Source organism: Acanthopagrus latus, chromosome 22 (genome assembly GCF_904848185.1).
Source record: "Acanthopagrus latus isolate v.2019 chromosome 22, fAcaLat1.1, whole genome shotgun sequence".
In the NCBI taxonomy this organism is placed as follows: Eukaryota; Metazoa; Chordata; class Actinopteri; order Spariformes; family Sparidae; genus Acanthopagrus; species Acanthopagrus latus.
The window spans coordinates 7,953,137-7,981,099 of NC_051060.1; the positions used below are offsets into that span (position 1 = coordinate 7,953,137).

Sequence of the window (27,963 nt, forward strand, 5' to 3'; positions counted from 1 at the left end):
ATGTCATAGGTGACACCTGAGATTCTTCAAATATGGTTACATGGCAAAAGTAGCGTTTGACAAAAAATAAGGGTTGGATGCTGTGTGGTGCTCGAACCTTTGGACACACACTATAAAGTAGAACATGGGAGAGTGAGAAATGGCGGAAAGATGAAAAATGAAAGAGCTGGCGTCCTCGGAGCAGAAGGCAAGAATCATTACCTTTCTGTTCCCAGACAAAGAATAAGGACAGATGGGAGAGGGATGGCAGACAAAAATGGGAGAGTGGAGGTCCAAACGTCGTTAACGAACAGTATCAGTCTCTGGAAACACAATCCATCCAGTTCCCTTCCTACATCACTCGTCTTCTAATGAGGTATCCATCAATCTTGTTTTGCTTTTTCAGTTCTTTCTTTTCAGTATTGCTATCCTTCCTCTCTCCTGCCTCCTTTCTTCATCCTTTTTCTTCCTCTTTGATTGTTTACCATCTTATTGCCTTCCATCATCAGGCACTGCTCTCTCCTCGGACAGAAAATGAGCATGGGAGTGATGGATGAATTAAAAGAGAAAGCACGACACTTAGCACGCTACAGTCATTACCTGCATAGACAAATATCGTGCTTTAAACTGGACAAACGCAGACAAACACACACTCCTACCTGATATAGCCGACGGAAGATCATGTATTAAGTTTGATAAGTACGAGCTGGTATAGAACAAGCGCGGTGTCAGTAACAATGCTACCTCAATGTATTCCTTCCTACACTGCAGTGTGTTAGACTGTGTGTTTGTGTGTGAGGCAGGAGAGTGATGCATTGTTTGGTTATTCAGAACAAAATAACCTTCACTTCACGCAATCAGGCGGCAAAGACAGAGCTGTAATCTGTGATGCTGTGATGTGGGAGTGCGCATGAGTGATTGAGAGTGAATGACAAATGCAATGTTGTTTTTCTATTGCACGCGAACACACACAAAAACAAACACACTGCTGATTGTGTTGTTGGAGGTCAAAGTGTCAAGATGACTTTTTTTTTTGGCTGAGGCGTATACATTACATTTTAATATTCAGACAAGAGGTAGAATAACAGTTTAACTGTATGTGGTCCTGTGGTAAAAGCAGGGATTAAGCAATAAATCTCCAATAATCCTTTTTGAATCTATTCTCCAACTTTATTTGTTCATATGCTTTTAGTACATCTACATCTATGGGCAATATGTTCTATTGTTGCTCTACACCCCCCGCATACATGCAGGATTAATTGTGATGTTATAAACATATCAGTAAATTAATATCAAAATCAGGATGATAAAATGTCATCTTTTATTGAGGTTAACAGCTCCAGAAGAAGTTGGTAAGTGGACCTTCCAATTCTTCTGCCCCCACTGTGAGTGTAGGTGCTCAGCTCAACACGCTTCTAATAAAGCCTGTAGCTTTTAGCAGAGGCAATTTGGGAAACTGCAAAAATAGTACTGGACCAAAAAAAAAAAAAAAAAAAAAAAAAAAAAAGCAGTGTGGTAGTGTTGGCTTGGTCCAACTACCTCCCCTGAGAGTATCACCGATGAAAAAACAACATGAAGTTCTCATAAGAAGTCCAACAGAGTGATAAATCTAGGAAACACATACATGATGTCCATGAGAGTAAAAGTAAAAATAGTTTAACAGTAGTTTATTTCAACAGTTATGGGCCTGTGACCTCTGTTGGCACACATACATGCAGTCATATTGTGCAAAAGTAAGTGATACATACTTGTTCCATAATCTACAAGGGAAAGTTCGACATGAATACATCTCTAATTACCACTGAATGTGACTTTGATGAGAATGTGTATTTTCATTGTGCTACAACCTGATAACTCCACAAGATTAGATTAGAGGGCCCAATCCAGGACTGGCCCTGTGCACAGCTAAAACAGCATCCTTTGGCCCACCTTAGTAAAGACAAAAAAATGAACAAAGTTCTACTGCACATCAACAAATTAACTGAAAAAATTACAGGATTGATCATTTTAGTAATAGTTTCTTTGATGATCCCCTGGTGATTTCCTTGCGAGTTTCCATTTCTTCCACCCAGGGCGCTGAGTCAGCAAATAGGACTGCTAATTAGCTGATAGCAACTACATTTAGCAGTAGGTAGCGATCACTTTAGCCTCCATCATTCTCTGAGGTGTTCATTGGGAGCTACTGCCAGTTACTTTACCACAAGTAAATTATCTGTCCAGAGTGGGGTACAGGGGGTCTCTGAGCCGGGGTACAGAGTACAGTACCAAGTCAAGGAAGAAAAGTTATTGAGATGTGTTTTGTGAGGCCTGGTCCAGAGAAAGACTTGGCTCTGGTGACGCTGTTCTTTTTATAAATTCATGGCAGCGGGCGTTTAATGGACATAAAATTAGTATACACCACTGAGTGCAGGGTGAGTCATTTTCCAGGACATTACAAAATCTAAAATACCATTAGAAAAACCTACAGAACCACTTTTCCCCATCATTTGGCCTGATTCTGGTGTATGAGTGAGATACAGAGCAAAGAGAACATTTGAAAAGCACTTCAAACATCAATTTTGATTGTATTTACTTACTTGGTACATTTTATAAAATGTTCAAAAAAAGTGGCTGCTTCCGGACACAATAACGTTCATTTTGCATTAGCAACAGGTTAGGAGTAAACTGATCAGAGAAAAACTGAATTCTACTTTACAAATATCGGAATTAAGGACTTCCAGATAATGCTCCAACAAGGACATCAGAGGAGTAAATGAAAAATCAATAGACCAAAATATATGCCAACACAGAGCAGACAAAATCATGGATGCAATGTCAATTTAACAGAATCACACATTAACGCTGCCATCAGAAAGATATTACTTTAATTCTATAGCCCATGAAGTCATAAATCCCCCATATTTATTCTTAAAGCCTTTATAGGATCATGCTTCATGTATATGCGCTCAGTGTGCTTACGACAAACTTTTCAAATCACACGTCAACCAAATTGTTATCACATATTGGTAAGCACTGTAATATCCAGATATGCAAGACGAGTTTCTTTGCTTTGGGAAGAAGTGGCAAAGAACAGTAAATGTCACGTGGATTACATCACCCACACAATGTGAACACAAAGCATGACCTCTGCAGTCGACCGAGCTCCTTGGTGAGGTTTTTGCATCTCTGTTACACTGCTATTCAGAGCTCCCAGCTGTACACAATTCAGCCTGAGCAACAGAGCCATGGACTATATCACAGCAGCCGGGTGAAGCCAAGCTCCGCTCCCACAATAAAGTCAGCCCTACAACTATAGGTCACATGAATTGTGACTCAATCTGTGGTGCCCTTTAGCCTGAAGCTTTGTACTCCCCTCTGTCAGCCAGCATCACACTTGAAATTGCAGCCAAAAACACAGAGTGTTCATTTTGTGTGACGTGCTGATAAACTAATCTACCTTTGTCCTTTTCCTTGCACATGTTTGTTTGGAAACTTATACAAAATAACCCGCCATCTTAGCTTCATTAACTAACCAATGTCATTATTGGTTTCTCACCTAACAGGCCTAACCCTAACAGGCAAATATTAACTTCAGCTTCTCCAACAGGCTAACAAGGATGTTAGCTTAGCTTCTATAGTTGAAGATTGAGTTTCATTACAATTAGAATATTTGAGAGTTCATGTTTTTCCCCATTTTGTTTGTCATTGGCATACAACAGGAGCTGCCATTTTGAATTAAGGAGAGGCTCATCCTTACTTACTTAATTCTTCAGTTACAACAGTTTGTAAATGTTAAAGTTCTATCCTAAAATAATAAAGTATTTTGAAGTAAATACAGTTTGGAAAGACAGTTCTGTAATACAAAAAATCCTAAGTATCATCCTCAATGGAACTAGATAGGATTCCATACTTAACAACTTGATGTAATGAGCCACTTTTTTCCAAGTTGGTGAAATGACTGGATTAATAAAGCTCCATCGCAAAACTCAAACTCTATTACATAGACACAACCAACACAACAATAATTTAAGTGAAGATAAACTTCAACTAAGCAACATCAACCAAACAACTGTGAAATGCAAATATTAGCATGAGAACACTCTCAGAAAAGGTCAGCATAAATATTTATCTACCGCCCATCATCTTGTGAGTTCTCCTCTTTAGTCTACCACTAGTAGATTTTGAAATAACATTTTCACCTTTAAGAAACATTGAGTGCATTGTGCATGCAACAATCTGATGACTTATAAAAGTTGATATGTTCTGAATGGTTCTGAATAAAATGTAATTTCCACTGTTTAGTTTGCTGTGGCGAAAACCCCTCTTACTAGAGTTCATATATTTATTCACAAAGAGGTCCTAATTTCTACGAGACAAAGAACTGGAGAGGCATTCAGAAGAATTCTGATTCGATAAAATATGATCCATGAGTTTCTCCGGGAGGTCAATGGGAAAATGCTTATGGGTGATACATCAGGTGTTTGCTGGATCTACTGTAAGTAAAAAACATAATAACAACTGACTCACCGACAGCCTTATAGGAGTTAGGTAGGTGGGATGAGTAATATGAATAATGTTAAAAGGTTTCACTCCACAAAGTCACCTAGATTACCTAGATCTTCATGAAATAATTAAACACTGCACCAGTCACATTAAGAGCAAAGATTTGAACCATGGCAAAAGACTGATTTGCTTAAGTGACAGTCACGGCCATTGTAAGTGTAAGGTGGATTGAATTTCTGCTTAAGTTAAGGCTACCTTAAAAAAACAACATGTCTAAGTTTCGGGTGGCCAAGTGGTAAAGACACAAATGTAAAGGCAAGTGGTTCAATTCTGGCCAGGGACCTTTGTTGAATATCATCTCCCACTCCCTCTCTTCCAATGATTCCTGTCCTCCTCTCCTACCTGATACAAATAAAAAATAGACAGGGCTGTAAACATAACCTCTTCCCCGCTTTACTAGAGATAAATGAGTATTGGCACTACACACTGACTCAGCAGCTTTAGCTCCAAAATAGCAGCCTCAGCCTTCAAAAGAGTGACAGCAGTCAAAGTGCCATTGATATTAAAAAACTGAAGGCTGCTCTCATCTTAAAAACACAGTTTCTCCTCAGCTCACTGCCTCTCCCTCTCAGCTCAGGACAGAAAAGGTTCCCAGTGTGTCCCATACCGCAAAGTTGACTCAATGCAAACTACAGGTTTAATCCTTAATCCTACAATTTGATCCAGATCTCAACACCCTCAGCCCGGCTGGTGATCCCATTTAGCCCCAGCTACCGCCTCGAACGTCGAGTCCACACACACTATTTTCTGCGAGGTCACAGAGGGGAGCTGAGGAAAAGTGATGGGTAAGCCTTTGGCTAATCGCGTTACCGTAGGCACAACGCACGAACACACACATACACATTCCCAAAGTGTATTAACCTCTTGGCTTCTACTGCCAGATACCCAAGCATCAACACTTTTGTCAAGGTTACAGTGAAAGGCATTACCAGGCTTCACTTGTGTGTGTAGAAAAACTGACGGCAAGATTTTGAAGCAGAAGCTGTGATAATGCACCAAACACAGGACAGAAAGAGGCGGACTGCACATAAGACAGTCATTTGGGCGAGTTTTTGTTTGTCCGCTTCATTAATTCAGCCGTGGGAACTTTCAGGGACCATGCAGACTTCGAAGAAGAGAGGTGTGTGTTTGTGTTCATCAGAAGGGGTCTGTATAAGTGTATAATTAATTAATGTGGATGCAGACTCAAGGTTTTATAACAAAGGCTCAGGGGATTACTACGAATAACGCACTGCTGCAAGGTGTATGCGTGTGTGTGTGTGTGTGTGTGTGTGTGTGTGTGTGTGTGTGTGTGTGTGTGTGTGTGTGTGTGTGTGTGTGTGCACGCGTTTGTGTGTTCATGTGATGGATATCCCTATTTCTGCTGCTGCAGTGCTCCCCTGTCTGTGTTCCACCCACCTCTGTGCAGAGCGAGATCTACATCATTTCAGACACAACCAAACACAACCCCTTCCCTCCTCTTACACACACACACACACACACACAACATGAAAACCTGAGGGAAGGCCAGAGCAGAATTACTCCATCCATTTCAATTACAGAGATTGAATATCTGATTCAGACACACAGACACAATTCTGTGTGGGAGCTGAGGCTGCAGCCCAGGACTCAATGTCAAATTATATAACCAAGTAAATGACTTGTCTGGAAATAGAAAGACACCAAAAACATTAGCCTCCTTGACTGGTGGGCGATAACAATATTTTTTAGCCCTGCTAGCAAGTGACAGAGTTGTGCTCCAGGGCTGGCAGGATACAGGAAAACGGAAATAGAATTTGCTTTGTCACAAAGATGGGGCTGTGACCAAGAAGAAACACTGCATTTGGCTTTGGTGGCTGCAGGACACACATGGAAGTGGCCAGGTGGTACCATCAAACATTCATTCACCATCCTGCACGACACTGACGCATATGCCGGAGATTAAAATGTTCAAAAGTTCAACTAGTTTCACTATTCTCTGACAATATGTTGGGATGCACCATTCCAACTTTTTCAGTCCCGCTACCAATGCCGATGCCTGGGCTCTGTGTAACTGTCGATCACTAAAAAGACTCTATATAAAATTAATTTCTATCAGACTTTTGCTTGTCAGTGAAATACAAGTTGTTGATCTTTGCCCTTAGTTCTAGAGCTGATGAGTCTTGAACTCTAAAAACTGTTTGTTGTCCAAAAAAGAACTTCATTCTATGACTTGAATAAGCACACTGAGAGCACCCAGCAGAAAACAAACACCACTTCCACCAATAATACCAGGTGTCTTGGGTTCACTTAAATTGCCAGATTATTATAAGAAAATAAGAAAAAGGGCATGGAGACAAAACTTAAGTGCACTTTGCAGCCACAAACTTCTTTTCATATCTGTCCCACATGTCACAAACTCCAACAACTCCTGTCTTCTGGCAACTCTGAGGGGACACACTACTTTTTTATGCTCTATGGTGGGGGCAGTTAGAATCACAATTTACGATAATGCAGGATCATCTCCCCTAAACCTTACTGACTGTGTGTTTTGTTTTGTTTTTTTGTTTTTTTAGGTAATATATTCAATGGATTGGACTCCTTAGTTCCAGGATCTTTAAAGTCTTTATAGTCTGATATCTAAAGCTTTTAGCAGAGGTGCAATAGAGATCTGACAATGTTCCTGTTATTCTCCTTCAACATCTGGACCTGCCTAACTCTCCGCATGTCTGAGAGTTGTTTTTTCTGATTTTAAAATTAGCCGTGACTTCACTATATGCTGCAGGTTTCTTCTGAAAACAAAAAACAAAAAAACACACACACATCTGGAAGCACGAAGGTCTCCTTTCTGCAACGAGGATCATGTTCGTTGCTGCATCCACATGATTGTTGTGAGCTGCCAGTTAGAGCAAAAACAACTGAAACAGGAAATATAGCTGCATTACTGCTTCCATTACAACTTGGAGATAAAGAGAAGAGAAAGAGAAATGCCACCACAGTGCTGAGCTGCAGCTCAGTTTCTTCATTCTTTTTAAGCTAAAACCCTTCTCTCTCCTGTGTCAGCCTTTAATACTTGGACCGAGGAAACACACTCATGTCCTTAATCTTTCACAGAGGAGGTGAAAATGAGAACAGGGTGAACAGAGCAGCCAGAAAGTTATTGAGTTATTGAGATAGACTTAAAGTTATATTAGCTGTGATGGTGGATTCATCTCTACTATAAATGAAGTCAACCTACATTAACCAGTGTAAAGCCAACTTGAAGACATTTAATGGTGTAATAATTGATGGCATAACAGACCTTGGTTAAACAGACATCTGTGCTGGATTTAAACCAACAACCCAAATCAGTTTCTGGCAGAAGGTTTGGTGCAGCCTCACCCAGTCTCCCTCTACACTCACATGACAAAGTTGATAACTGTATTCGGAGGACAAAACCCTGTCGCTGGAGCAGTGGATACAAAAATGGCCTTAAAAGGTACAATTATGTATCACAAAATGCACCGGATGTGCCACAGGCTTTTAACCACTGAATACAATGGAGATGCAACATAAAACTAGCATTTGGAGGCCAAGCGTAAACGTAAAGGAAGGTTTTAGTTCCGCTTTTCTTCCGTCGGGGTATTCCTACTGTCACTAAAGGAAAGTGATACGGGTAGCTGCAGCATCACTCCAAGGGACAAGGAGCAGAAAAAGCCATTGAGAGGGCTGGTGTTAAGGAAAGGCCACAGGAGACAGGAGGGAAAAACAACGTGAAGAAAAGAGACCATCACAAAACCCTGGCAGCAAATGTGGCAAAGCCTGCCATTCATTCATGCAGCAGCCTTTAAAAGCACTGCAGGCAGGGCCAAGGAGATAACCTCTGCAGCAAAGCCTGTGTGTCTCAGGAGATACAAAGGCCTCGTCCTTCTTCACACATCCTGTAGCTACAGATCCATCCAACTTCCAGCAAATAATCAAAGTCCTAACAGGCCGTCAAAGAATAATGTGGATTAGATAACCCTGAGGAGCAAAGTGGAGATATACAATCCCGGTGCAACAGGACAGAACACATCATTATCATTATTTATGGTACAATGGATCGGCGTTGATAAATCATGTATCATGGACTGTTCTGAAACTAATCAGATGAGAAAAGTCAGAGCTCAAGGCAGCAAAACACATCACACTGCACAGAAACAGTATTCATGCTGCTGGTAAACCTGCAAACACTTCTCATTTGTCGCACAATGACATTGTTGAATTCATTAAGTATGTAATGATGAACTACTGGTCGAGTTGCATGTACTGAATCTTTTTAACAAATGCTGATTATTTTGTGGGGATTGTTGCCAAAACAAATTTGAGGAAAGGGTATAAAGTGCAACTTTAAATACCATCTGTGTCTACTTTCAACCAGTTTAATTAAAATGAATGGTTCACTGCATCAGTACAACTCAACTGTAATAATCCCCTTCTTTTGATTTTGTTTGTTTTTTGGGGTGGGATGTTATTACTTGATCTACAATTGTTTTCTTTTGATTTGAACTATTGCTAGAATTTTAGTCAGAGATGAATCAAACTTCTCAAGAGGAAACTAACCCACTAGTGAACTACAATCCAAACTTTGACGCAAACTTGAACTGTTTGTTGCAGCTGTAACAAATCCTTCCAGAGAGCTGAGTTGAAAAGAATCCACCTGGCAGTGTAGGGAAGGGCAAGTACCCGATTCTTTCACCTGCGATCCATTGAAATTGGTGTGATGCGTTCACTGGTTCAGAAAACAGACTTCTCTGTGTTGTCAGAGTTCAAGTTAGAGAACTCCTCTTCATTTGCCAATGACACGCAGCTGGACTCTAAGATAAAAACCTTGGTACAAACTCCACCCCTGGCTCATTGTCTTATAATGGGTCTGAGATTAAATTAAATTCCATAATGTCTAACGGGAGTCCTGGTGCGGCTTAAGGCTGGGCTGACAATTTACTGGCACTGGGCTCCAAATGAGCTCCTGATGATCTGGAGAAACTTAACAAGGTGATGATTCATCTTCCAGGAGGACATTTAACATATTCTGGTCAGGGAGCTCTGGATGGGGAAAAAACCCTCAGTGGTTGTTCTGATAGGAGTTCATGAGGACAGCTAATGTTAGACGGTCTGTCTTCAGCAGGTTATGGTTTCTCCTTGATGCCACAAAAAAGCACAGTACGCCAGTTCTGTCAGCAAACGACAATGTCACCGAAGGATTTGATCTGCTCTGGATTTAGACACAGAGATGTACCTGCGCTTGTGGGTGAGTCTCAATAGCAGTACGCTGGTTATAGACAGCTGAGTTGAGCACTAAAGGATGAACAGAGTGATTGGAAATGACAGTAGGGGAGATGGATGCCATCTTTGCCTCTAGGTGTATTTAATTTTAGCAGAAAGACTGAATCTACAGAGTCCCCGGGGACAGGAAGCTGTTCTGTTGTAGCCAAGTCCTGCCCTACGAAATACTCTTTCAAAAGTTTGTATTGGGCCAACCATGATTAGAAACAACAAAGAAAGCAGTTAAGGACAAGGAGGAGGAGCCAAACATTGCATCATCACTTTTAAATCCTCTCTTCTGGTTGGTTGAGAACTGATGTTCTGCCAGGGAGACGCCATACAGCCACACAGCCAACGTTGCACATGCTTATTAAATTACTCAATCAGCTCTTCACGATAATATTGACATTGCACTCAAAATGTCACTATTAGTCAGCCTATACATAATGAGACAGATCATAGGTGAGCTGCACAAACTGTATTTATAGAGTCGCATTGACAAGACAGCAAATTAGAGGCCTGGATGAAATATTGTTTGTGACTGAAATTGTTCCACAACAATGAAAAGCTGTTACAGGAGGCTAGATGCTGGACGGAACAGCAATCAGTCTGCCACTCAGTTATCCAATCAATTCGCAATTCAATTATTATTGCAATTTAAATTTGTATACAATATGTTGCAGCTTTGGAATGTCATTCTGATTTAAAGTAAGTAGGCTGATAAGTAAGGTTCCAGACTGTGACTACTTAGTTGCATTTTTTGACCATTTTTTGTAGACATATACAGAATTGTAAATGTATTTGTAATTTATAATAATAATAATCTTAAAATTAGTCAGCTATCACATGTTGATTTATTAAAATGTTTTGAAATACTGACTGGTGCACAGATTTATGTCATACAAATTAGTAAGAAGGGTGAGAAGAAAACAACTACAGAAATCTCTCATGCAGTAATAACTGTTGAGACTTTTGCAGAAAATACTGCGTTCATGTTGAACCCCATCGTTAATTGTAAAAATATTGGGAACATGTGTTTTTAGGGCCTTAAATCTAATCATCAAAATGGGGAAATTTGGTAATTTCACCAAAAAAGCAATAAGCAGAGGATCCCTGCAGCAGCTGAATCATTTTGTTGATTCCGCTGCTGCAAGTGAACCATTTCAAGATGTGATCAGTTGCTTCACTGTACTGAAATGCTCTTTGTGTTAGTTCCAGCCGGTGTCTCTCATCAGCAGACCCTCATAAACAAGCTGTTAAATATCTAGCGTCATCAGATCAGCGTCTTGACCTTTAGAACAATTTCCTGACAAGCACAACCTGTACTTCTTCCCTCTGACACTTTAGTTAAACACACTCAAAGATTCACTGTTTTCAGAAACTGTTTGCTTACATGAATAGAAAGAAAAGACAAGGCTGGAGATATAGAATTGGACACTGACAGTGACTGATACAGACCATTTCTTGCTCATCATCCCTGGCTCCTTGCTTTTTAAGTGTTTAAAAAAAAATCTGTTTGATAAAGCATACCCAAATTGTATGAAAAGATAAACATAGTTGCCTGCCAATGTTTTGAGAAGATCTATGGCTGCTGGTAAATTCCCATCCTGGGAAAGAATTCAACTGTTTCGTCATCAGCCCAGCAGTACTCGGGTGTACTGATATAAATTTGAATATTTCATCTATGATGAATGAACAGAAGGGAGAGAGGAGCTGGAATCATTAGTTGATTATTTAATGTGCAGATAGACAGAATATGTATGTTAATGCCTAAAAGTTTTGGTAGTTTTCCACTCATGATCGGACAAAACAAAATTTGAAGACTCAGACTCTTGGAAACTGTGATGAAAATCACATTGGGGAAAAAACCAAACCAACTAATGAAGTCAATGTAAAAATAAAGAAAATAAAAAAATATAATTGGTTGCGGTCCTAATATGAGGAAATCCTATGCAAACTCAAGCAGAGAATAAATCAGGGTTCATGAACAAATCCCGAGCTCCTATTAATCATCTGAAGGCTGAAATGATAAGTATGTCCTCGCAATGTGTGTCAGATAGAAACTGGAGTTTAGCAATGACAGTCTTGAAGTATTTAGTGGCTGAAAATTGTCCAAAGACTTTGGTAAACATAACAGTATGTTAAAACCTCCCTGAATGGGTTCAATATTATGAAGTCAAACACACAAGAGAAGCAGCTGACAGAACAGCTGAGACCGAGGAGTTGTGCTCCCTCCAGGGAAAGACCACAGAGGGGACAGATTCAGCTTCCTCCAAAAGGCATCCATCACATCTGCAGTCTTCCTCCATTCAGCGGTAGAACAGATATGAGCTATCCAGTCCTTAAAGAAGATTGTTTGAAAATCCATTTTTCAGTCTGTAGTCAGAAAACATTCAGCTGGAAGAAAGAGTTCCACCTTTCACACCTTTAAAAAGGATTTATCAACATTTTCTGATCCTTATTCCTGTTTTTATATCCTCACAAATTTTGCCAAGGCTGTTGTCATTGCTATACACAGTTCTTATTAGCTGGGTTAGCTACTAAAGGATAATATAAAATCAACAACTGAAAGACTTTTGTAATATTAACATTAACATGTTAGCAACTACTATACCTTTGTGATATTTTTTGTTGATTTAAACTATCCTAAATGGTTTCAACAATGTACAAACACAGAATAATCTAGTTTATTCAAAGTGACCCTGATCCGCAATAATTTGCAATAACTTCCAGAAAAACATCACACGATACACTGGTGAGGATGAGGGCGGGCGATTGTCATTAAACATAACATGAAAAAAACTTTAATAAAATACCCCATCCATGAGGATAGGCAGATTTTCATTAGCAAAGGATTTACTTCACTTTGTTTTGTTTTAACTTGATGGGCATTTATCTATTTATTATATTTTTGTGACCAACTCCACTGATGACTTAAAGTTATAATCACCAGATTTAGCGATAATGAAAATGATCATTGGATCCCAACATATTATCACCCAATATTGGCTGCTCAAAGATATATCAGTGTATTGTCTGAAATTGAATTCACAGTGAAGTTTAGGTTTTCATTGCCCTGATGTGTTTTGGACAATAAAATGTATTGTTAAACAGTAAAATATCCTGTTGCTGTTGCATACTGTATCTTTGTCACAGGTGTTTGATAACCACATTAGAAAGATCATTTCAAAAGCTCTGTAATGCGTGATGTAGTTGCAGCCCTAACATCTGTTGAAATTTATAACTAAGCGAGGTAGATTAAACGAGCAGTTAAAACTGAATCTTTTCCATATTTCAATAAAATGCAACTTTTTTGTTAAGGGGTTCTTGACAGAAGCTTAAGAACCACTGCTTTCAATGTTTCCTTATGGAGAGCACGGAGTAGGCATAGTAATGTGTATCATGCTCATATGATTTATGCTTTGGAAAGGACATTATGAACCTTGTCATTAAAGTTAGCAAAGTTTTTAATGTTCTAACTCTCCTGACTAGTTTAAACCCACAACCCTAAGGTAACTGCATATCAGGGAAATAGCCTCAGTTATAGAAAGTGAGTTCATTCCATAATTTTCCAGGTCAGGTAATATTATCGTCATACATCATGTTCTATAGGAGTTGGAAACGGCTGTGACAAGGCCCTGGGGCAGAGCTGTCTTATTTACTGATGGAAGTGGGTCTGCTGGAGCAGCCGACTAAAACCTATTTACTTTTCTTTAGCACAGACTTGAGGGATGGTTATAGAGAGAGAAACACAGAGAAAGACTAACACAGGGAGTTGAACAGGCTAATCTAACAATTAGTATTCACACAGCTGCCTTCCCCTTGCTTCCTTCATTTACGTATGATAAATTCCGGTAATGAAACAGTGGATGGAATTTACACAAAGCTGATTGAATTTCCTCATTAAACATAAGAAGGCAATCATTAAAAATGAGCCCGTAAATCTTCCACACTGTATAATGGAACAGACTTAGTGAGGCTTTTGTCATGTTCCCCTGGGGAAAGACGGTTATCTGTGACTGAGTTATGTATTTCAATCTAGGTCCGTGCATGAAAACAACTTCTTTACAACCTATTATGGAGGGAATTTGAGCACATGTGACAACATTTCATGTTTTATTTACTCCAACATACAGAGTGAAATCCGAGCTTTTAACACAGCCGTTCTCTCAAATAAAATGTATTCCCCTAGATGTACTAGTGCTGAAAGATAAATCTCATTTTCATGGCTGATGAGATACAAAAATGCACGCTGAAAACCTTCCAAAAGACTGACAGAAATGAAAAGTTAAAATATGGAGCCCTGGATACATGAGCCATGCACTGACACCATTTGGCCAATCTGATGACGCTCCAGCTAGCGGTCAGCTACTCTTATGTTAATGTATCAGGTGTGCTACATCTTGATTGCTCAATGGGGTGCACCTGACCTGGGGTAAGAAGTGCTTAAAAGCATCGTGGCAGCACCAGAAGAGAGAGGCATGTGAAGTGGGTGACGCTGGTCTTGATGCCTCTCCATTAAGGATTTTGTTCAGTTGTATTTTAGCTGTTTGTCTTTTTGGTTTTTGGTCTTTATGTTATTAAATCCCATTGAGTTTGTCATTTTTAAAAGGTGTCTTTGTGCAGCTGAATATGGTCAGTGATGGAGTGTTGTTCCCCTGTAGGGCCGCTTAAGTTTGGAGCGAACCACATACAAACATTAGTATTGAAACTGTCCAAATATTCACAATCAATATGTATCACTAACCAATATTTATGACAATTCATTCTATTAATTTATTATGAGTCATGTTGACATCATAGATTCAACTCATTAGGGCTGAAACTAAAGATTTTCATGACGTATTATTCTGCTAATTATTTTCATTACTGATTTATTCTAGACAATGTCAATGTTTTTTTTTTGTTTGTTTGTTTGTTTTTTTAAAAACATCCTCAGTTTACCAGGACACAAAGTAACGGCTTCAAACTGCTTCTCTTGTCCAACCAACAAGCTAAAACCCAAAGACTCTTCATTTATGATGAAAGACAATCTTGACACTTAAGAAGCTGAAACCAACATGTGTTTGATATTTTTGCTCCGTCATCCATCGCCGAATTATTGAATATCAATTTTTTTTCAGTCCACTAATCGATAAACTGAAGATCTAGTCTTCATATCATGCAGGCAAGAAACAAAAAAAACAATACTGTCTTGTCTTCATGTTTCCAGAAAAACACCGGCTTGATGACCCTTTTGTGACACAAAAGCTTAAATTAATCCCTCAGTAAGAGTTTGATGTACACAGGCAAAAATTAGGCTAAACATCATAAGAGTTATCTTTGTGTGCTCACAAGAAAAAAAAGTCTTGACCCAAGAAGTGGCTTCAAACCCTCTTTATAACACCCTACATACTGTATACATGTTCAAAGTGCTGTCAACCTGTCACTTGTGTAATGTGATAATGTTACAGAAACATGTGAGAAGAAACCCAGAAATCAACAGCTCAGCTCGAGTACCTTGACACAAATAATGCTGTTCTACTAATGATGTAAGATACAGAAACAGCCCAGAGATAGGATGTTCAGAAATAACTTGACATCATGAAATCTGCTCTCTGTCATTTTATGCAGTGAAGATTCCAAGGTAAAAATGGATGAAGGACTAATATTTTAATGTTTTCTATCAAAACAGAGAACTTATTCAGCCACAACTTCAACTATGAAAACTCCATCAACTTGAGCCAATCACAGGGCTTGGAGGTCAACTACAGCAATCAAAATACAAAACGTACCCTCAAGATATTTAATGCAACACTTGACACAAGTAGCTGTTGAGGGACGGGTAACATTATGTTCTTCGTGTCCGTGCCACGCTGAAGGTAGCTGATGGTTGGTGCCACTGGTTGTATGAATAGTGGGGGAAAAAAAATCAAGCCAATTCAGAAGTGTAGTAAACCTGCTTTATTTCTAATGACCAGCAAGCAGCGACTCCTGATGTGTTTATGAGGTCTTCTTCAATACAGCATGATTTGCATTTTGTACAATTTGTATATGGTCCCATTTAGAGTAAAAATACACGATAGACACTTTTAGGGCGCGGCTAAGATTGTGATTGACAAGTCGCCACCACGGCATCTGTAGCTAATCATAGCTTGTTAGTTCTGTGCTGCTAGCCAGAGTGTTGGTGTTTACACTGCTAGCACAGGATCATGTGACTGCAAGAAAAAAGAGATTTTAAGGCCCAGTGCCAGCTGATTAGCATATTAACTTCATTAGAAATTTCTGAAACAGAATACATAGACGTTTTTGACATAACATCAAAACTGTTGATAATTCTAGTTCACTTTTGAATACTTGTAAGTAGCTCATGTAAAGCTGCACTAATCCATACTTTTTATATAAACAATAAACTACATAACTTTGTGTGTGGTGAAGTGGATTTTGTCTGGTTAGGAACACAGAGAATTATCTCCCAACCCTGCTGTTTCCCTCAGCTCTCACAAGTTTTTTAGCACCTTTCTGGGTTTTCAAGTGGTCCAGAACTCGCAACAATCTCCAGACCCCAAAATGTGCTGAAAAACCTGCTGTATGTGTCCTGCCCAGGCAAAGTAAACACCCAGCCACTCCATAGTGGATCATCGAGACACTTCAGGGCCAGATGATTTCCTTAAGCAAAACATAACTAAAATGGAATGTTGATATTGATGATACAATGGCCAGTTAGCCAGGACCATAAGTCTGCTAGATGTGTGAATAAGCAATAGATTGCTGAGATGTTGGCTGTATTTACTGAATGAAGTGATATGTATGAGTGATATGTAAAGAATTTCTTTTCTGCTGCCCCGTAGCTAAAAATAATCAATGTATAACACTTTAAGAACATAATTTGCATTTTTCTCTTTCCTCCCACTCTGACCCCACCATTTTACATTAACTCCTTTCTTTACTGGCAGTTTGCTTGACATTTTGATGGAAATACAGTATATATTGCTGTTACAAAGATGAAGATCAAAAGTGAACAGTTTCTCTGCTAATGGCTTCACTGACAAACACAAACCTTGAAATTAGTGCAATAGTAAAAAAAAGAAGAAAAAAAAGATCTAATACTGGAATTCAGTGTATCTGGGCGTTAACAGCAAATCTTATCAGCCGTGAAGGCACAGTTACCTCTTTCACACGTGAATGTCATCTTATCTAGTGAAGAGCGTTCAACTCTAAACTCACACACAGTCACATACTCGAACACTCACACATCTGGAGCTCCAGATATCCAAATAAATATTCTCACTGAGAATTTAATTAGGTCGAGAGAGAGAGAGAGATCTTAACAAATTAAAAATCCAATTCCCGATCTTATTAATCCAATCATCATTCAGAATAAATTACAATATTCATTATGTGTACCAACACTACACACAGAGTACACATGCATCACCTGTGAGAACGACATGTACAGGTTGTTAACACTGTCTCAATAAAGATTTAACATTTTTTCATATTGGAAAATTGAGTCAACTTTACACAGCGAACCAGTCAAAATGCAATGAAAGCCACCGGTCCCTTTATCTCATCACACAATTAGTAGAAATACATCGCAGATTAAATGTGATCATAGCATTACAGTTTTAATGAGTTGTACTGATCCTCTGCCATTGGCAAAAATGCTGTCACAACAGATCTATGGGATCCTCTCCTTTTAGCTTTATATTTACTCTGGCGCCATTTCTCTGTTCTCTGAGTCGAGCCTTTTAAGCCAAAAATCTCAGCCAAGAAAACACAATGAGCCAACATGAGGAGGTGCAACATGTAGTGTGTGCGTGTGTGTGTGAGTGTGGCTGGGGAGATAGAAGACTTTAAAAAGATGCAGTTATTATCACTGTTTAATTTGGCTTCAGCAGTACACACAACCAGTCAGACCAGAGCGATCATTCTCATAAACAGACTGTATTTGAGTACATATGTACATAACATTTAGTGACAGGGCCCTGTAGTCAACTAGCAGAATGATGTGTGTGTTCTTTCACAAGCGCAGAGGATGACAGAGAATTAAGGTTTTATTAGAAATAGAAAAAAGAATCATGGACAGAGTAAGATGCCTCACGTCACAACACTCATTAACAGCACAGACACCAACAACTGGCCAAGAGCACCAACAGAATATAAATATATGATAAAGTTGACATTTAGAGGCATCCATAGATGGATGACTCTAACTGACGGCCAATTTGGCTGCTAATCTAAAGGCCAAGGCCGCCAGTAGCAGGGACAAGAGATCAATCGTGTGTGTTTGTGTGTGTGTATGGTCTCTCACTCACCAAATAGATTGCTGGAGTGGCCTTGCTTGGAGACGGGCCTGAGCTCGTTGGAACCCCAGGCGTAGCGCCTGTAGCTGTCCCACGCATGTTTCATCATCTGACAGGGAGGAGGAGGAGGGGGAGAGAGGAGGGGAAGACGACAAATGAAGACAGTTAAAGACGACATTCATCTCCGAGCTGTTGAGACAATTAAGTTATCTTCATGATATTTTAGGATTGTTGAGAGCCAAATGATGGTTAATATTCATAGCCGATAGTGATACTTCAGCGTTTTATAGTTATATTTTGGTCTACATATCTTTTACATTAACACCTTGATATGGATCACTTTACTATACATTTACGAACGGTTTTGTTATCAGCTAGCATATACACTACAGACATTTTTGTTAGCATTTTTACATAAAATGTCAGGAGCCCACAATAGATTGCACAATGTGGTAAAAAGTCAAACTGGGATTACACTGACTAATAGTATGATTGCCCAATGATACACAATTGGTGGGAATTATCATTTTTGCATCATTGATTTCATTTTCTTTGAAAACAATGACTTGTTTGACAGTTGCTAGGGCCAGAACCAAACAAATACATTTTATTACATCTGGAGAGCAAGATTTGTAGGCCAGGCTTTCTCTGCAGAACTACGGTACTTCATTTAAATACCGTTTTTTCAAAAATTTAACCAAAAATTGCAGCTTCTGTGCTTTGATATTGGCTTCATCACAGTTCTGATTTTAAAAAAAAAGTTTGATTAACAGCAGCCCTATCAACTGAATCTTCCCAAAGCCCAAGTAGATATTCTCAAATGTCTTGTTTTATTCCTCCAAAACCTCAAAGACAAAAAGAAAAGAAATGTAGTTATCAGAATGTCCCTCAGTAGTGCACATACCCCCACCAAGCCTAACAGTCCCAGTTGAATTCAATCAAACTTAATCCAAAATCAAACCCGCCCAGTATCACTTAAATCTTACAGAATCCATAACCTTCTGAACGTTTAAACATCATCATAGCTGGCATTGTTAGGCAACTTCTTTAGGTCCCCTGGATATCTACATAATTAACTGAGATGATCAAACATCCGTGTTTAAGATTGCCACATTCTCACTACTTGATCTTCTCCATCTTAAAAGGCAAAAATCCAATCAACAAAAGAAGTCTACAGCCCTAAATCAATAAATAACACAAGAACATGTTAGAACATGTTCTAATCTGAAACAACATCCAGTACAACTGAATTCACAAGTTGCACTGGAAATGTGTATTTACTTGTATTGTATTAGCATTTCAGACAATTAAAACATTCCTTAGATGAAACTTAGGTATTATGCTAGTCACTAGAGCTGCAAAGATTGACTCATTCAGGAGGTTTATTCAATGATGTTATTCTGTGGATCAGGTGGCCGATGACCTATTCAAAGTGTCTGCCAGCCAATTATAACTGCTGCCTGATTGATTTGTTCACCCTCGCTCTAAAACAACACACAAACATCACTCAATTTCTTGTGAAAAGGGAACGTTTTCCTCTGCCGAGTCCCATTATCTGCTGTTGAGACCACCCGATTCTCCCAGCAGGACTCACTGCAGTTTCATCTTATTTTAATCTGATGCTGGCTGGAGGCGTGACAGCAGCGCGAGCACTGGTTTCCAATCTAACACCCAGACAGACACCCATTTCAATCTCACACGAGGCTCCTCCTCTGGCTCGGCATTTGTCTGTTCCGCTAATCCAGGTTATATAGCATTGTCCCTGATCTTTCTAGAACCTGCCTCTGGATTAGACACGCTTAAGCCCTTTATCCTCCACCTTCAGACGGAAGATCTGCACACACACACTTCAATTATAGCCTGCTATTGTCATATACTCACACTGTATTCTGTATATGGGCTGAATGACTGCCACATGCACCTCAGTGCTTGCTTTGTACATCTGATTACAGTGAAACACACACACACACACACACACACACACACACACACACACACACGAATGCACACACACACACACACACACACACACACTAATGTGACTGTGAAGCTGGTGCACAGCCTGTACAATCCCTCCTGCATGTATGGAATTACTTTACAATGCAACCTCTCACGCACATATCCTGTTGAAAGTTTACACATGCAAATGTGTGCACAGGTTTGCATGAGTGTGCATGTTTGTGTGTAAGTGAGTGGCACAGTTCTGTGACCGCCACTGACTCACTGTCCTTGAGTGGGCTAACTAACAGACACTCACTGAGAATAACAATTACTGCAATGATGTGAAAAGCGGGTACAAATGACCACAGCAGGCGGGAAACTAGTGGGTCAATGTGACAATCAGCGAGTGTGGCAACGTTTGACCAGAGTCAGCAGAGTTATCCCGCAAACCGGTCAATCAACGCATCAGTGGTTTAGTGATTCACTCAAGCAGGACAAAAAGTCAGGAAATCAGTTTTTCAGTCATACTGCTGCACCATCCAACCATCCTCTCAGCCATTGTAGGTACAAGGTTAAGAGCAAAAGAAGCTGAAGTGTGGTTCAATAAAATATGAATAAGTTCTTAATAGCTGCACTATATCAAAACGATTTTTCTTTTTTTCAACCAACAGAATGCATAGAAGGCTGTGCAGCTATGAAAACATAGGAAACTGGCAACATGTTGCTGCTTTCAATCATTCCATTTGTTTTTTAGCAAGCAGTGGTGCTGTAATTTTGTAAAAAGTTGTGCAGTCACTGTTCTGATTGTTTTTTGTTTGTTCATTTTTTTTTTTTGTTCATAACTATAAGCGCCGGCATTTTGTTTCTACACCTTATACACCTTAATACTGGTGCCATCTGCCAGAAAAAAGAAGAAGTTGGTAAGCAGCTGGATATCTACTACCACATCGTGTGGCTACTGTCTGAGAAGTTTAGAGACAAGAATGTACACTTTAGGCAAATCTCGCAATAATTCTATTGTCATGAATTATTTTCGTGTAGTGATGATCTAACATCATGGCAGCCCTATTAACAATAATCAGTGTAGACATATGTTGTTTCCGCAATCATCCCATCAATAGGAAAAGTATCAATAATCGTCATTTTGTCTATTATTACTATTATTATTAGTTTGCAAATAATTAAATGGATTTTCAGAGACTTGACTGAAAATGAACAGCATACACTGAAGAGAGGTGGTGCCAGGGTAAAGTGACGATAAATATCAAGAAAATACATAGAGTATTTGTTGTAGAAGAAAGGCAAAAAATGCTCATATTATAATTATCATTATCATTATTATTTCAAATTGTTCATACATGACCACAGGTGTGGTGCAGGTGCACAGTAACAACCCAGAACACTAGAGAAGAGGAATAAGTGCCCACACGCTGCTCTGATGCTCCCAAGAATTTATTATTCTATTCATCCTCTGAGCATGACTGACAACATCTCAATCAAAGATGGTCTTCAGCAGGTTGCATCATGCAAGCTGACGAGCCTGCTGCATGAATAGACTCTGATTTCAAGCTTTTCACAGAACAAATGGTTATTAGATTGCAGTACATTAGAGAATATGGCATACTGTGTTCGAGAGGAGAAGGGGAGGCATAATTAGCACAGTTACCTCTCAGCCTGCGTGCTCCATATGCATCTCTCACTTGTACAAAGACACACAGATCACCACTTCAACACACACATGCATGCATTCGTGAGGTTCAGTATCGGTCAAACCATCTCTGACAGGTAGAGGATTCCTGAGATTCAAATATGCTGCTCTATCGTCACATGTGCCCTCATCCTGAACACACATAGACACAAAAACACAGAACAAAAGCCACTTGATTTGCATAACATCTCCCACACACATCAGAGGGACAGCCAGCGATAGCTTTCCTCCATTTAAACCCACTAATTAAAGCTAGTGAGCCTGCTAATTACTGCTCCTATATGCATGTCACATTAAGAGATCGACTCAAAAACTCTTGTTGGAGTCCACATGGGCTCTGCAACACATGAGAGGGAGCGGATCTGAGGTCTGTTCAAGGATGTTGAGATCAAAACAAGAGAAAAAGGGAAAAAAAAATAACGAAGACGTTACACTGTAAACAAAGCAGCACTGGATAAAATTACACATTTGGAAATGGATAAAAAAGCAGCAATGAGATTTTACATCTAAATTACAGATGTAATCCCTACAACAGCAAGTGTTGGCACACAATTTAAAATCTTAATGAAATACGTTTACGTGTCAGTCAAGAGTTTCACTGACACGTTTTTTACTGGTCTCATCTGCTCAGGCTGAAGCTATACCGGAGTTTCACAAAGATACCAAACTTCAGGAACAAATCAGAATGATGAAGGTTTTTGTTTTCTCCCCCTTCCAGTTTCAGTAGACACACGTGAATATTTTCTGGTGTCAGTTTAAGGCCAAACCCATAATGAATTGTTTCGGCCAATGCTGATAACAATATTTAGGAGAAACATCCATTTATATTTCTCCACCATATTCTGATGTCTGGAGATCAAACAAGTAATAAAGAAAATTATCAACAAATTAACTGACAGTGAAACCAACCTTTTGTTGCAGGCCTAATGCCATTTCAAGTTGTTAGCCAGTTGTTTAAGTCAAGACAGATTGTACCCCTCCAAAGCAGGTATATAGACCTATTAGCAGATAGAGGGAAACAGGCTAAGCGATTGGGCAGGTTTACATCATGCTGGCTGGTAGTTACAGCCAAAAGGCATTTACCTGATCAGCTTTCATGATATCATGAGGAGTGTTGTGGGACAGGAAGGAGAATCTATGAAGCCAACGTAGATAGCTCAGACATGTTAGCAAGCCAGATTACCTTCATAGGCTTTTGTCTCCTAACATATTGCAACTGAACTGTCCTGAATTGTTTGACAAAATCTGACATATGGGTGAAAATGGAGACGATTTCTACAAACTGTCATTGGAATTCAATTACATTTAGGAACTGCTGTTCTATAACTCAGTATGTAAATGTAAGTGTGCCTCACAGTACTATACATCGAAACATTCGTGTGTGTTAACTTATTGGATTTGCTGCTCAGGATGCCTATGTGTTGACTCTAATTGGATTAACCGTTGAGGATCTTCTCGGCTGACCGACCGCTGTTATCAGTAGCTGAGGACATTTCAGGCATACGATAGCTCCGTGCTAACTGGCCCTGTGTTTAAGGTGTAATGACTTTTCTAGGGCACCAGCATCAAGTCCAATCTAACAGGAAGATCTTAAGTACATACACAGCTGCTCTCGCTTCACGAATTTGCACTCAGGAACAGCTACAGGCCAGGGATCAGATTATTTAGTACAGAGTGGTTGCGTGGGAAGTGCTGATAATCACCCCAAGTGGAGTGTCGGCATTCAGGTGGCATGTCCTACCTGTCCTCTTGGATCCATGCTCTTCACTTGTTATACAATCTACATTTATCTGTATTTTATTAGGGCTACAACATTTTTTTTTTTGTTCACTGTCAATTAACTTTTCAGTTATTTCCTCGATTAACTGTGAAGATGTTTGGTTTATAAAATATCAGAAAATTGTATAAAATGTTGATTAGTGTTTCCCAAGGCCCGAGATGATAACTAATTGATTAATTGTTCAAGCTATTGTATTTTTTTGGCTGTAAAAAGTGTTATACATGGCAATTCCCTTACAAAAATCATCTGTCATGTGCCTGTCCTGAAAAAGCAATCCCTTCTCTGCTGCTTATCATGAGCTTTCTTCCTTTCTCTGTTATTCCATTTAAAGGACTTTTTTAAGGGTGTTTTTTCTTCTCGATATGGGGGCTGTAGGGGCATGGGGTGTCTTATGCTTTACAGATTGTACAGCCCCTCGAGGCAAATTATACTTTATGATTCTGGTTAAGTACAAATGACTTGAAATTAGAATCACCAACTCCTCTCGCTCTTCATGTCATTCTTATTCTCCTTTGTCTCTGTGCTCCACCTCCTCTCTCAGCCTATTGATCAGCCACAGGCAGTGAACTAATAACTGTTGTGTTCACTGGTGACATACAAGCACACATACATACATATATATATATATATATATATATATATATATGTATATATATATATATATATATATATATATATATATATATATATATATATATATATATATATATATATTATATATATATATATATATATATATATATATACTGACATACATCCATGTGCACAATCAAACGTACTGCCAGAGCCTTGTCTACAGCTGTTTCCTGTCAGCAGGACAGCTGATGGAGGAGATGTTATTTTGTAAGATGCCAACACCTAGCATAGGGGAATAAAACGTCTCACACATTCTGTTTGTACACACAATGTTAACATGTTGTGTTTTTGCAGTGACATGTCTGTTCATTTCAATGAGTATATGGTTAACAGGATAAGGATATGACTACATATTAGGAGTGTCACAATTTCAATTAACTACATATAAATCATGACTGGAGATCCTCTGAGCAGATGCACTTCCAGACACATTACATGCGTGCATGAAGACAATCAACTGATGTTCAACTGATATTTTAAAGATCGTTTACTGATTGGTTTGGGAGTTACTCTCAGTGAAACAAGTAACTGAGTTTCTGTCTTTTGTTGTTTGTTACCAAATCCACAAAGGATGGTATTTTTTGATTTACTCTTAAATCTTTCTGCCTTTGTGGATATTATTTCAACTTGCAAAAGACACCAGTATAAAGTTGTTAAAGCTGTTATACATGTTATTTTCTTATCAAAATATGTGTTAAATCACTCGTTGGTCAGTAACCCAAGTCTCCTCTCCTCATTAGATAGATTGATAACTGTTCATGCAGTAAAAAAAGAAAAGACATTTTCTGGTATCTCTGCACATTTTTTGATGAGAGAGAACCCCATAAAGATGCGGTCCTGTCTGATCATGAACACACCGAAGGTAGGATCACCCTGTAAACATGCAACGGCAAGGCCGCCAATTCCAGCTCTCCCGTTGATGGCTTATATTATCAGACAGGCATGGTGAAGAAAATAACTACAAGAAAAGAAAGGCAAAGAGGGCTGCCTCAAAAAACAAAGGAGTCGTGCAAGTGGGGTGACGTAGAGACGAGGGAGGGGACTGCTAACTGGGAAACAGACAGGAAGTCAGGTAAAACAATGAAATATGATGAATATTGTTTATTTTTTAGTGTGCGAGTAAGAGTGCAGCTGAAGGATTTTTACATTTATCTGTGTTTCATCTTTTGATACAGGTGTGGATCTCATCTTAAGTGATCACCTAGGAGAGATTTTCGGACAAATGTTTTGAAACAGCACGCTACACCACCATCAGCAAAACACAGGTTTTAGTATAGGAATAAAGATTTAGGATTTTAACACCGAATCAAGACAAAGTAAAAGACATTAAAGTCAAGAACTTGCAATTAGGACACCTGCGTCAGGAGGCCAAGACATTTCCCACGAAAAATAGATGTGTTGACACGGCAATAAGGCCCAACCAAGTGGTATGCTACCACAGATGGGCAACGATGTACAAAAGTCCAGAGGCCTCATTTAAATGTCACCAAAATGAGAACGTGGCACTGATTCAGTGTATGTACTTTACACTGTTGTTTGTACACACACACACACACACACACACACACACACACACACACACACACACACACACACACACACACACACACACACACACACACACACACACACACACACACACACACACACACACACACACACACACACACAGACGGTGGTAAATCATTAACTGGTGTGCAAAGATCTGAGGGTTAATGGTCCCGTTTGCTTCAGGGTGCCTTAAGTAATCTTTAACTGAGGGAATGTGCATGTCAGTGAGTCTCCCCTGGAGGCTGCTGTGGTGGAATTGAAGCTGAAACTGAAAAACTGTCTCAGGGGAGGCACTTGTGACAAACGCCCTTGTAACAGGTGCATCATGAGTGTGTGAGAGAGAGAAAGAGGGCAGTTAGGTGACAATATGGTCGTTGGGCAGATAAGGACATCAGACAGCCAACCAGCATGTGGACCGCACAAACATCAACATGCACACACACACACACACACACACGCACAATCTGCCTGCCAAAGCAGCATCCCCAGTGAGTGTGTGGTGAAGTACAGATGCTTGACTGCTTCACTCCCTGCCATCTCAATGAGAGGAAGATAAAGACAGAGTGTGATACTGAGAGAAAACAGACTGGGTCAAAAAAAAGCAAGGACATCCTGTAGACAGGAAGCTGGCAGAAATGGCTACTGGGTGTAAATATATCGCAAAATACTTCACATAGTAAATTGAAATTAATAGTTTTTATCCACCCTCAATAAAAGCCTTGAAAAGATGTGATAAACCAGATACATAACAAACTGGAAAAGAGGAGTAGAGCTGCATTGTTTTAGCCTGAGGATAATGGAAAGTACACTGAAGGACACTATTGATTTATAACAGTCTTTTTAGAAATGGTTGAGCAAACTTCTGAAATATCACTTTGAAGTTAAATCGGATTCCTGGCGTCAAACAACTTCCACCAAAAAGGGATCCAGATTCATTGAACTGACTTAGATGAACACTGTTTTTAGGCCACCGTTCCCTTTCTGTCATCGGATTCTCATCAAGAAATCACATACACGTTCAAAAAACGTCTTATTTCTTAGGAGGCATAAAACTTCTACCTATCTTTTACCTCAACAAAGCTAGTTGTTAAATAAAGCTTTTGTAATGCAGTTCTCTCTCTGAAAGCTATCCATCATCTTCACTTATTTATACAGGAGCTTGCTCAGACAACAGTTATCATTTCCTTTTCTGTTCATTTCATTACCAGCATTTCTTGAAACATGTGATTCCCTGTTTATGTCCCATCATGCAGCAGGTGTTTGGAAGCACAAATCTTAAGCTTTCATCAAATACTTGCTGGCTGACTCACTACTTTACAGAGCAGTTGCTCGGCACGATCAACAAAAGCCTGTTTGCAAGTGAAAAGGCTGTGAAATGTTTCTTAAAGCTGCTGCTAGTGTAGTTACAGGTTTTTTACTTGTAAGGTTTTCACTGTGGAGCTGCCCAAAGACTGAAACATATACAGACATTGGTATTTGAAACATTTTTAAAATAATGACAAATGGTCATAAAGAGCAGAGAATTAACAGGGTTGAGTTAAAAGGTGAAACACTAGAGCTACAACAATTAATTAATTAATGACCGTTGCAAACTATTAAAGCAGACCAAATGCACGTTTTTTGTATCTTAAAAGAAGCCCCTTTTCCGACAAAAAACACTGCACCTGAAATGCCTTATCCAGCCTTTAATTCTGTGACTTTATGACATCAGCATTTCACAAATTTACTTATTTTATGCCTAGCAGCTTGTGGCATGTAATTATTGATTTTGCACAGCTGTTCTGTTGTTGCAAGTGGTGCTGGCTCAGCCGTGTGTGAGATGACCAATCAGAACAGACTGGGTATTCAGGAGCGGGACTTTAAAGAGACAGGAGCTAAAACAGAGCATTACAGACAGAGCTGCAGCACTGTGTAAACCATGTAAACCTGTTCTAGTAGTAACCCAAAAATAAAAGGATGAACCTGAAAAAGAGCATTATATGTCTCGTTTAAATCAATCGCCAACTGTTTCGACTAAACTAAAAGTTTTCTTACACCTTTAAATGGCAATTCAGCAGCGGTAAAGGAACAAAGTAAAAGCAGAGAAAAGGGCATGCTTTTGATTTCAACCAAAGTTGAAATTGATCAAGTAAGTGCTCGTTATCCATACAGGAGAACTTCTGTAAATGCTTTTTCACATGGTTGTTGATTCTCCTACTGCAGGGGTTGTTTACCAGCTTTGTCTGTGTTTATGCTATCCTGAATTTAATCTCTCCCTCTATATCCACCCCCTCTCTCTATATGGGGATGTAAAAAACAGT

General features: G+C 39.3%; 1 protein-coding gene across 2 annotated transcripts in view; it reads right to left on the reverse strand.

Annotated features, from left to right (window-relative positions):
- Positions 1–27,963, reverse strand: part of man1a1 (mannosidase, alpha, class 1A, member 1) — a 150,747-nt gene that overhangs the window by 92,774 nt on the left and 30,010 nt on the right. Inside the window, exon 2 of one of the 2 annotated variants that reach the window (XM_037086112.1) lies at positions 18,060–18,156. In XM_037086112.1, the coding sequence (XP_036942007.1) occupies positions 18,060–18,156 (97 nt within the window). Of the gene's footprint in view, positions 1–18,059; positions 18,159–27,963 lie in introns of both variants that reach the window. The other variant, XM_037086113.1, reaches the window with a different exon arrangement.